The 12,504-nt window shown below is 37.8% G+C and overlaps 1 protein-coding gene across 8 annotated transcripts in view; it reads right to left on the bottom strand.

Annotated features, from left to right (window-relative positions):
- Rps6ka3 (ribosomal protein S6 kinase A3) overlaps positions 1-12,504 on the bottom strand; it is a 104,289-nt gene that overhangs the window by 22,130 nt on the left and 69,655 nt on the right. For all 8 annotated transcript variants that reach the window (XM_029533981.1, XM_021187624.1, XM_029533979.1 and 5 more), the window contains 7 exons: positions 10,923-10,960; positions 10,589-10,731; positions 9,288-9,358; positions 3,462-3,550; positions 3,218-3,282; positions 2,958-3,060; positions 2,006-2,130 (listed from right to left, as the gene is read on the bottom strand). In XM_029533981.1, the coding sequence (XP_029389841.1) occupies positions 2,006-2,130; positions 2,958-3,060; positions 3,218-3,282; positions 3,462-3,550; positions 9,288-9,358; positions 10,589-10,731; positions 10,923-10,960 (634 nt within the window). The remainder of the gene's footprint in view (positions 1-2,005; positions 2,131-2,957; positions 3,061-3,217; positions 3,283-3,461; positions 3,551-9,287; positions 9,359-10,588; positions 10,732-10,922; positions 10,961-12,504) is intronic.

The raw sequence follows: 12,504 nt of genomic DNA, 5'->3' as shown, positions 1-12,504 counted from the left end.
GAGCAGAGACTGAAGGAATGACCATCCAGAGACTGCCCCACCTGTGGATCCAGCCCATAAACAACCACCAAACCCAGACACTATTGAGGATTCCAACAAGAGCTCACTGACAGGAGCCTGATAAAGCTGTCTCCTGAAAGGCTCTCCTAGTGCCTGACTAATACAGAAGTGGATGCTCACAGCCATCCATTGGACATAGCACAGGGTCCCCAATGAAGGAGCTAGAGAAAGTACCCAAGAAGCTGAAGGGGTTTGCAGCCCCCTAGGAGGAACAACAATATGAATTAACAAGTAACCCCAGAGCTCCCTGGGACTAAACCACCAACCAAAAAAAAAAAAAAAAAAAAAAACACATGGTGGGACTCATGGCTCCAAATGCATATGTAGCAGGGGTTGGCCGAGTCGGTCATCAATGGGAGGAGAGGCCCTTAGTCCTGTGAAGGCTCTATGCCCCAGTGTGGGGGAATGCCAGGGTCAGGAAGTGGGAGTGGGTGGGTTGGTGAGCAGGGGTAGGGGGTAGGGGGTTTTCAGAGGGGAAACTAAGAATGGGGATAACATTTGAAATGTAAATAAAGAAAATATCTAATAAAAAAGAAAACAAAAAGGGCTAATATAAATCTATGATGTCAAAGATGAATTAAAAATTTTAAATGTATTTTTATTTTTTGACACAGTAATTGCACATTTTTGATGTATAGTATATCCCAATAAATGTACACAATGAGCAATGATCACACAAGGGTGAATTACAATTATCTTCCCACAATGCTGCAACAAAAAGAACAAAATTTCATAGTTCATACTCGCCTTTAGCAATATTTATCAGTTTAGTTTTCTGTTGCAAACACTCCCAGACACATGTTCTTAGAAACCTACTTCTATGTCCTTTACCTATTTTTTCTTCAAATGTGATAATCAGATCATATGATGGAGTAAAGGTACTCTGCTAGACAATTTTATTTTTGTCAACTTGACAAAAACCTCATCTGAAAAAAAATGCGTCCATCAGATTGGTCTATGGTATGTTTGTGGGACATTATTTTTTTTTGGGGGGGGGGGNGGTGAGACAGGGTTTCTCTGTATAGCCCTGGCTGTCCTGGAACTCACTCTGTAGACCAGGCTGTCCTCGGACTCAGAAATCCAACTGCCTCTGCCTCCCAAGAGCTGGGATTAAAGGCATGCGCCACCACTGCCTGGCTGACATTTTCTGATTAATGGTTGACGTGATAGGCCCCAGGCCATTGTGGGCAATGCCACTTTTGAGTAGGTGATCCTGGGTTCTATGAGAAAGCAGTCCAAGCAAGCCAGCTTTTACTTCATTCCTGCCTTGAGTCTATTTACTACTTTTTAATAAAGTTTTATTGGCACCCAACAATATCCGTTTGTATATGAATTATCTATGGCTGTATTTTTTTTTTGTGAGTTTTATTTGTTTTTTTTTTTAAACTTGGTCTTGATAAGCAGCCTCAACTGGCCTTGATCTTACTCTGCAGCTCCCACTAACACTGAAATTGATGCTACTTCTGCAGCCTCCTAAATGGATTACCCAGGTACATCATGTTTGGCATCACGGCTGTGGTTTTGCAACAATAGCAGTGTTGAGTAACGGAGAGAATAATTCACAGATCCTCATATGTCTTCTTACTTTTTATAAAGTCTCCTGAGCAGGTATAATGAAACTTGCAGACCTCAACCTATCATAGCTGACCTGACAGAGGCAAGTGATGAAATATACTAGGCCTAAGAAACAGTTTGAGGTATAGAAGATGGGGTACCAAAATAGTGATGCTTATCTCGCTTCTCTTAGCATTTCACTTTCAAATCACAATATGATTTTGGTTCATGCAACCTTTGCAATGATATATGAAAGAAATTTCTCTGACATAAATGATCTATGTTAAGGGGTTCACTTAAAAGTCAGCACATAAAATCTAATCTTACTATTCATATTCATATAAAATACATATTAACATTTCAAATTCTAAGTTACTGATGTGTCACTTACCTGGACAATTGAATGCACACCAACTGTCTGCATAGCTTGGCTTTCATCATCTGAGGTAATAGCAACAAAACTAAACCCCCGAAAAAGCTGATGTGCGTTAGCACTAGGTGGAATGCCCGGTGAATCTAAAAAGAATGAGGAATTACTAAGAAGACTCTTCAGATGGTATTTAAGGGGAAAACTGTTGACATTTTGAACATTCTTACTTATTCTGGAGTTCTCAGTTACCTAGAATGTGTATATGTATAAACACATACCTATGTACCTCTTGCTATGCAAGATAACTCAATGAGCAGTGTGTTACATCTATCCTGATTACTTACTGTAATCATCAGCCTACTAATTTAGTTTCACAGCCTAGAAAATATTTAATGTCTGAATAGCATAAAAATCAATGAATTAGCCGGGCGGTGGTGGCGCACGCCTTTAATCCCAGCACTTGGGAGGCAGAGGCAGGTGGATTTCTGAGTTCGAGGCCAGCCTGGTCTACAGAGTGAGTTCCAGGCCAGCCAGGGCTACACAGAGAAACCCTGTCTCGAAAAACAAAACAAAAAAAAAAATCAATGAATTATTGGGTTAATGGTATTTGAAATTAGTATCATACCATTTACCTTCTTAGAACAAGGAAAATTTTCTTGATCTGTGCTGTCCAATATGGTAAGTAACCACATATAGTAACTGAATATTTGAAATATACATACTATGATTAAGAAACTAAATTTGAATTAAATTCAATCAGCCATATGTGATTATCATACTGGGCATCACAGCCCTACGTGATAATCTATCAATGCTACGGCTCCTTGGTTTTACTGGTGGAGGGGATGTAAGGTTGCTACACAGCAAATTTAGGAGATTCAAGGAAAAGCCTTTTTGACTGAACTAGAGGCAGAGAGTCACTGAAGCAGAAAAAGATAGCCATTGTCTTTGAGTTTTCATGTTTTCTCTTTACCTTTGGGAGTTTTCGCAGTAAACTCAGGATCAAAATAAAATGTATCTTCAGGTCTGCCAGTTGCAGGCTTAAAAGGTGGGTGAATCTCTCTTCTATATAGTTTCTGTTGGAAACAAGAAAGACTTACACATGGGTTGGGTTAATTTTACAAAAATCAAAAAGGAGTTCAAACTTTTCTTTCCATTTAAAGTAGTACTGAGAACCCCGAGCCTTGGGAATGCTCACTCAATCCCCTCAGGTGTGTCTTCATGTATACTTACATTCCAGTCTATTGTTGAGAAAAATGAATGTCTTTTAATTTCTTCAACTCCATCTGGTCCAGCACCTATCAGAAATTGATTGGTAACTGTTTGACTTTTGAGGATAAATGTGCATATATTGTTCACAGTCTTTGCTTTAGATTAATTGTATGAATATATAATAGCCTCACTTAAAAATATCCACCTTCTATTGAAAACACCAACACAAACTTATCAAGGAAACTAATTAATTCAATGTCTTTACCTAATCTGTTTGCAGGATTCCGTTTGAAAAGCATTCGTAAGAGACTCTGGGCTTCAGGACTCAGAAACTGTGGCATCCCGAGTTTGGCTCTAAATATAAATCCATGTAACAACATTTAACTTTTGGAGGCATTTTTCATCTTTAAACATTAAACATTTTATTCTTAAAAATGTATAGATTCATCCTAAATTATGAGAGATAATAGTGATCTGTGTATCATCCTGCAATTCCTACAATGGCACTATCTTATAGAACTATAATACAGTATCATAACTGGGGTATTGACTCCGAGATAATCTACTGATTTCATTCAAATGGCTCCACTTTTATTTGCAATTATATGTTTATGTAGTTTTAATTTTATGCAATGCTCTCATATGCATGAATAATCTCCTATATGGATATATTAGTTTATTTATCTATTTACCTTCTGAAGGATACTTGAATTGTGTTCAGTTTGGATGACTGAATAAAGCTGCTACAAACATTCATGTAGAGTTTTTTAGTAAACATTTTATATAAAATCAATACTATGAGAATAAGGTCATCTGAGACTTAGTTATGGTGATTAATCTTCTGCCTGTTAGCATTTCTTCATAAGCAAAGGCTTTAACATGGGACATAGTGAAGGGCTTGCAAGTAATTTTTAAAGTTTTTTTTAAAAAATGTTATGTGTGTAACTGTTTTGCCTGAATGCATGTCTGTGAACCATGTGCAGGTAGTTCCCAAGGAGGCAGAATAGGGCATTAGATCCCCTGCAACTAAAATTACAAGTGGTTACATGCTGTCATGTGGATGTCAGGAATCAGATATGGGTCCTCTGCAAGTTACAAGTGCTATCAGTCATCAGTCATCGCTCTAGTCCCCCTTCAAATTAAGTTAAAGATTAAATTTAGTTTAAAGTTACTCACTAGGCTAGTATTGCCCAAAATGTTACTAAATGATAACCCCTTAATATTTGACGACAACATTAAAGGACATTCTATAACTCAGTGAGCTTATGGATTATGATTTATTATAGAACGGAATAAAATAGTCATAGGAGGCAGAGTAAGGGAGGGAACTGGGTGGGACAGTGGATGAGGAAGGGATTGGGGGATCAGAATCAGGAGTGGGGAGAGACTAGAGAGATAGTCAGAGGGTCAGGAGAATGGATAGAAATTTGCAGCTTTTCAGAGTGGGGGATGGGAGGAAAGTCTCTAGCAGACCCGGGATGGGGGAGGCTTCCAGGAGTTAGTGCAAGTGACCTTAGCCAAGATGCCCAACAGTAGGGATATGGAACCTGAAGAAAAAGACAGAGCAGAGACTGAGGGAATGGCTTATTTGTAACAGCCCAACTTGAGATCCATCCCATGGGCAAGCACCAATCCCTGAAATTATTAAAACACTGTTATGCTTGTAGACAGGAGGCTAGCAGAATGTCCTCTGAGAGGCTCCACCAGCAGCTGACTGAAAACAGATACAGACACCTACAGCTAAACAATGGAGAGTGGTCGAGTACCCTTATGGAAGAGTTGGGGAGAAGGATTGAAGGCCCTGAAGGGGATGGGAACTCTACAGGAAGACCAACAGAGTCAACTAACCTGGACCTCTGGGAAGTCCCAGAGATTGAACCACCTACCAAAGAGCATACACAGGCTGGGCTGAAGCTCCCTGACACATATGTAGTAGCAGATGTGCAACTCAGACTCCATGTGGGTCCCCCAACAACAAGAGCGGGGACTGTCCCTAAAGCTGTTGGCTATATGTGGGATATGTTCTTCTAGCTGGGCTGCTTTGTCTTGCCTAAACGGGAGAGGAGGATGTGCTTAACCCTGCAGAGACTTGATTGCCAGGTCGGCAGATACCGAGGGGGTCCCACACCCTCCCAGAGAAGGGGGGAGGTGATTGTGGAGGGACTCTGTGAGGGGGGGGAATTGGGGGAGGGCAGGGGTTCAGATATTAAAAAAATGTAAAAAGCTAAGAAATCTAAAATAAATAAATCATTTTCTAAATATCTATCTCTAGCATCCCCTTTGAGAGAGTTACTATTGTTATAGGATCAGGGCTCTTTTGAGAAAAACCAGAAAAGCACTGTTGTATTCAGTAACTAGGGTATGGCAGAGTCTTGAAAAAGTGGTCTAGCATCACCAGACTTATTTCAAGATGATAAATCAAGGGTTGCAGAGAACAATCTGGGATGGAAAGAGGCACTATACTTAGAAGTGCAGATCGACAGAGTGAGATATTTCCCATGGCTTGAATACTGTGAGCAATGCATTGCAGAGGAAGGCCTAGAACAATGAAATAATTCTAAGATAAAACCAGAATATCTGGATATGAAAGAAGGAAAAAGACATGTTCTGGCTTGGAAAATAGGATACAAGGAATTGTTTATTGGGTATATAAGGATAGGAAAAGAACAGCAAATAGGGACTTAGTTTAAAGACATTGAAATTGCTGGGCAGTGGTGGCGCACACCTTTAATCCAGCACTTGGGAGGCAAAGGCAGGTGAATTTCTGAGTTCGAGGCCAGACTGGTCTACAGAGTGAGTTCCAGGAGAGCCAGGACTACAGAGAGAAACCCTGTCTTGAAAAACAAAAACGGAACAACAAGAACAAGAACAAGAACAACAAGACATGAAACCATGCATACTATAAAACCATGTGGGGAAGCCAGTTTGAATACAGGTCTTGTTCTTGGTACACTGATATAAGAATACTTAAGAATAAGTTTGAGAGTAGTTGGAGGAAAGGCTGAAGTCAAGGAACTGAATACAGAGAGGGAAGGGAGGGAGAAAAACACCTCAGAAATGGAACCCTGGTGAGAAGATAATTTAAGGGGTGGTTAGAAAAAGAGCATTTTGAATATTAAAAATATACATTGGGAGAATTCAGAGGTAGGGCACATGTTAGCATGCACAGGGACCTAGGTTTAATTCCAGCAAAGAACCAACCAACCAACCAACCAACCAACCAACCAACCAACCAACCAACCACAACTGGTTGAATGAATCATGCTGCTTATTTGATGAAGAAAAGTTCATTTCAAGAAATACCAGCTAATAAGTTGAGAAAAAACAGCAATAGAAGAATCACCAGTTAGAATCTTTAAAAGATTTTTAAAGTAATGATTATTAACAAATTATATCATCAGACAATGTTTAGACAATATTTGACAGGAAACTATAATGGTGGGCTCAGCTGGAATCAAAGTGAGACAATCACATATTATAAGGCCTCTGGCTTAATGAAATAGGCAGGACACATTATAAGCCATCAAATAACAGTACCCAGAAGTTTAAATGCTCAAGTATGATGGCACATACCTAGTACTTTTTACAGGCTGAGGCAAGAGGATTGAAAGTTTGAGGCTAGTCTAGGATACTTGCATTAAGTTTCAGATCAATCTGAACTACACAGTGAGACTGTCACAGGACTACAAAACCAAATCAAATATCACCACAAAAACAAGAATTTAAGCAAAAAAAAAACAGGAAAGAGGAATAAATTACTAAGTTATTGGCACAGTTCTCAAAGCAGACTAATTTTTATATAACCAAGGTAATTAAGGAATCACAGAACTGGTTTTAAATCCATTCCATTATCAATGACAATTTTCTTGGAAAACTGCCATGCCAAGTGATCATTGTTATCTCTGAAAATTAGCAAATCAGGAACAGCCTCATTTATATAAACACACCTGAAGTGCCAACTGGTTGGCAGTCCTACCAATGATGCCAACTCACTTTTGGACGTGAAAACCTACTAGTACTTGAATCCTACCATTCCCTAAAAACATGTATAAGAATAGCTGGGTCTGGTGGCACATTCTTATATTCTCAACACTCAGGAGGCTGAAGACAGAGAATAAAAAATCGATCCAGTCTGAGCTACATAATGAGACTATCTTAAAATAACACACACACACACACACACACACACACACACACACACACACCCAAAACCCAAAACCAAACCAAAAACAGAGAAAGGGAACAACAGATAGAGAGGTAAGACAAACAGATGAGAGTAGGAAATAACAAGACAGCTTGTGTGTGTGTGTGTGTGTGTGTGTGTGTGTGTGTGTGTGTGTGTATACGCAAGTGCGTGTACAAGCTAATAGTGTCAAACACTCCTTGGAGAAACTTGCCTTAATTCTCTCTTGTAAAATACCTCCTTATTTTTCCTTCATACTTGTCACTAACAAAGTAAATCCACCCTAAGATAATATCCCACGGCAGCTGACATTATCTTTATTTAAGCATCAATTTTATACTTCTTCCACAAGAACACAAAGTCTGTGAGACACTGAAGATCTTTTCAATATTGTTCATTCTCCATTCCCACTATTGTAGCAAGTACTCTATTACTTGTTGAACAATATGAGTGAACAAAAGGATTAACTTCTGACAGCCTGTCATGATTTAGCCACTAGAAGGGCAATCACAATCAAATGAAGAACAGTTTTAGTCAAGTGCTAGGTATTAACAAATAGGCTGTGGAGTAAAAGCAGCTTAAGAATGGTAACAAACCCCCCGCCCACTACACTAAAAGAGGCTTTGTTAAAAGGATGAAAGAAGATGAAGGAGTAAGTGGAAAGGAAAGCCAGGTCAAAGAAAAGTTACTTTTTGTTTTTGTTTGTTTGTTTGTTTTTTAAACACTAGAGAGTGCTAGTTGAAACTACAAGATAGGCAATGAAATTTTGATAGTGTGAGTTCAGTGAACATTCATTTATGTAATATGTAATATGTACTTTTTAACCTTTTTATTGTGCAGAATACCATGCCAAAAACCTGTCAAAGCAAACAAGTGCTCACCCAAAGTACACAGCTCAATAAATAGCTGTTGGGCCAAGAATGATAGCATTGCCAGAAACTATTATCTAACAGAATCACCATTTTTTCTTATTTTGTCTCTACTTTTACCATCTAATTATAGACCTTAAAATATGCTTTACTTTTGCTACATTGTAAGCTTTATAAATAGTATCACAGAATTGATTCTTTTGGCTCTAAGCCTTATTTCTTGCATTCAACTGTGGCATGTCCATTTTCTTTGCTATATGGCATACTATGTTCATATAAAGGCCTGAACCTGCTTTTATGACTCCTGAGTCAAGGTTTGTTTTAGTCAGGCATAGTGGTACATGTATGTAGATCTCAGTACTGAGGAGAATATTGAACAATCATGAATTCATGACTAGACTGGGTTGCACAGTGAGATCTTGTCTCAAAATACAAACAAAAACCAATCATTTTATATTTGTATAATACTGGATAAAGAAATACAACACAGACGAATGTAATAAAGACTCAACTGCATGAATATTATCATAATCTACTATGTTATTACTAGTACAGTGTCCACTACTACAAGTTATTACTAGTACAGTGTCCACTACTACAAGTAACATTGTTCTGAACATGTTTACATTGATTTCTTGAGTACACTGTCGCATAAACATTAAGTACATGCCTAGGAGTAGGGTAAACAAAGGCATGCATATATGTAGTTATCTTTAGTATAAAACATTTATTTTTTTTAAAAGATTTATTTATTTATTTATTTACTTATTTATTTATTTAATGTGAGTACATCACTGTTTTTAGACACACCAGAAGAGGGCATCGGATCCCATTACAGATGGTTGTGAACCACCATGTGGTTGCTGGGATTTGAACTCAGGACCTCCAGAAGAACAGTCAGTGCTCTTAACTGTTGAGCCACCTCTCCAGCCCCCTGAAGCACTGATTTTAGTGCTCTTAACTGTTGAGCCACCTCTCCAGCCCCCTGAAGCACTGATTTTAAAACCTCACTAAAACATACTCATTTGGAAGTACTTACTTAAGAATCATAGTCATTGTTTCTTTACGATCTTTTCCTTGGAAAGGTAGTGTACCAGTGAGCATTTCAAACTACAAAAAGGTAAAACAGGTATTAGCCAAGAAGTATAACGTTTCAAGACCAGAGGTTAAAATTGCTATATATAGAGAAAGACATTTTCTCCTTTATTTTATCTAAAATTGCATAAAATCATCCTATTGTAGTGTTACTGAATATGCAAACTGTATCACAATACATTAAATAGTTTTTATTTTTTAAAGATTTATTCATTTATTACATATTAGTACACTGTAGCTGTCTTCAGGCACACCAGAAGAGAGCATCAGATCTCATTACAGATGGCAGTAAGCTACCATGTGGTGGCTGGGATTTGAACTTGGGACCTCTGGAAGATCAGTCAGTGCTCTTGACCACTGAGCCATGTTTCCAGCCCTAAATATATATTTTTTAAATAAACTATTTGTTTTCAAAATAAACATTAAGTTTCTACCAAGCTTTTTGATAATTTAAAAACATAAACAATGGAGAGATGGCTCAGCGGTTAAGAGCACTGACTGCCCTTCTGAAGGTTGTGAGTTCAAATCCCAGCAACCACATGGTGGCTCACAACCATCCGTAATGAGATCTGATGCCCTCTTCTGGTTTGTCTGAAGACAGCTACAGTGTACTTAGATATAACAATAAATAAATCTTTAAAAAAAAAACATAAATAACTATACAATTCTGCAGAAATCAACCACATTTTAAATGGCATTTGAAAGATGTAAATATGTGACTAGTCTAACAGACTGCCAATTTCCTATTAAGCTTTTAGAAGGGTTACTGTTAACAGACTTCTCTAAGAGGCTTTTACAAAGAATAAACATCATTAATGTCTTCAGGTTTGTCTAACCTAATGACACTGTAACACAGTGTTGCCATTTATAAAGGTCATGCTTTGAGAACCACAAAATCAGGTCAATAGGTAACACCCCCAAACCCTATTCTCCTAATGTTTTAGGTAAGTTTATAATTTTGCATTGGGCTATATTTATACATATTCTGGGGTAGATGCAGCCCATGGATGCAAGTTGGGACACATGCCAAAAAAAAAAAATCAAAGGAAATCTATTTTGGACTTTTCAAATTAGGATGAGATTGAAACAACCAATAGGTTCCCTAGTCCTACCCTTCAGGCAATCATTCGATTTGGTTACTTAGTATTTATAATAAACCCTTATAATATGATATTATTTTATGGTAAAACTCATTTACCAAACAAAATAACTACCCCCCCACCAAATCTGAAATTCAAATCTTACCATCAACACACCAAAGGACCACCAGTCAGCGCTCTGAGTGTGACCTCTGCGGTTAACTACTTCTGGAGCCATGTATTCCACAGTGCCACAAAAAGAATAAGCCTTCTTCTCGTGGTCAATAGATTCCTTACTTAAGCCAAAATCTGCCAAAATTAATTTTGAATTAATAAATATCCAAAGTATTTTACATAAAATTTAAACTCTGAATTCCAATATTTATTTATATTTAGAAATATTAACTTAAAAATTTAATAGTTGCTACTCAAAACTTTTATCATAATTAACCTTAAAGGAAATATAGGAGAGAATATTTTAATAAAATGACGATTTTTACCAGTTAACTTGATGTGACCTTCTTCATCAAGAAGAATGCTGCAAGAAAACAAAGTCAGAAAATGTCTGTAAAACACTCTGCACAGAAACATACAGAAGCTGAACTGGAAATTACTCAACCATCAGCTGACCATATTCACTGGCTGCTTTTGGCCATGAGTAATAATAATTAAGAAAACAATTAAACAAGCTATACTTTTTCAAGGTGCTTTAATGCTTTTCTACCTAAATCTTCTTGTCCATACATACTAGATATCAAGTACATATTCAATCTAAACTCTCTTTTTTAGAGACAGTATCAATATCTTACATGTACTCAAGGCCTTTCTCCTGCTTCAACCTTCCAAGTGCTGGGATTACAGATTTATTTATTTTATTATTTTATGTATATGAGTACTTTGCTTGCATCTGTGTATGTGTACCATGTACATGATTGGTGCACATGATCCCCTGGGGCTGGAGTTACAGATGGTTGTGAGCCTCCATGTGTGTGCTGGGACTCAAATCCAGTTCCTCTATAAGAGCTACAAGTACTTTTAACTGCTGAGCCAATTCTCCAGCCAAAGATGCTTATACTTTTTGAGGCGGGTCTTGGTTATGTCATACAGGCAGGCCATGAACACCTGGACTCAAGTGACCTTCTTACCCTACCTTCTGAGAACCACTAGACCTATGGGTATGTACTAATGTGCTTGGCTCACTTATACAGTTATAATGGTTGAAGTAAATGTCATGTGGCTCTCACTTCAAAAGTTGTTTAAAATTATTCTTTATTTTTAAAACTTAGGAATTTCTTCTTCTTTTTGTTTTTAATTGAGGGACAGGTCTCTCTATGTAGTTCTGGTTGTTCTAGAGCTTTCTATGTAGACCCAGGCTGTCCCCAGAGATCCAGCTAGTTCTGTCTCCTAAGTGCTGGGAATAAAGGCATGCATCCCCAGGCCTGGCTAAGAAGAGATTTTCAATAAACAGTATTTCTGAGAAAGGGTTAGCTCTATGCCATTCTTCACAGAGCTAAGTAAAAGAAAGAAACAGTACAATTAGAAGAAAAATATCATCTTGAGACTGGGAAAAGCTCTTCTACTAATAAGTCTTGAAAGAAACTACAAAAGATTAGTTGGCCCAATAAGGAAAAAAAAATGTGTCTAGATTAAACAATGTAAATACATTTATAATGAAAAGGTTTATAATATATATGAAACAATTAAAGTTCCTTTTTCCCTTTTTATGATAAGGATCTCAATATATTTTTAGGATGGCATCAGATCTGTGCTCAAGTAATCTCCTGTCTCAGTTTTCCCAAGAGATGTGACTATGTGAGTGTTTGACTGTTCCTGGAGAAATGGCTAGAATCCTTAGTTTGGGGCTGGCAGTAAGACTAAGTGGCTTGTGATGGTTTGTATATTCTTGGTACCAGGGACTGGGGTATTGCTGTGATAGGCCTGCTTTTATTTGAAAGAATGTGGATTTTGGAACTTTGGATTTGGAACACAGTGGAATGCTTTAAATGGGGCTTAATGGGCCATCCTAGTAGGAATATGGAAGACTTTGTTGCTGGGAGTGATTTGAACTGTGTTGACCTGGCC

Source organism: Mus pahari, chromosome X (assembly GCF_900095145.1).
Source record: "Mus pahari chromosome X, PAHARI_EIJ_v1.1, whole genome shotgun sequence".
In the NCBI taxonomy this organism is placed as follows: Eukaryota; Metazoa; Chordata; class Mammalia; order Rodentia; family Muridae; genus Mus; species Mus pahari.
Note: the sequence above shows the minus strand (reverse complement) of the source record. Positions and strands in the feature narration are given on the sequence as shown.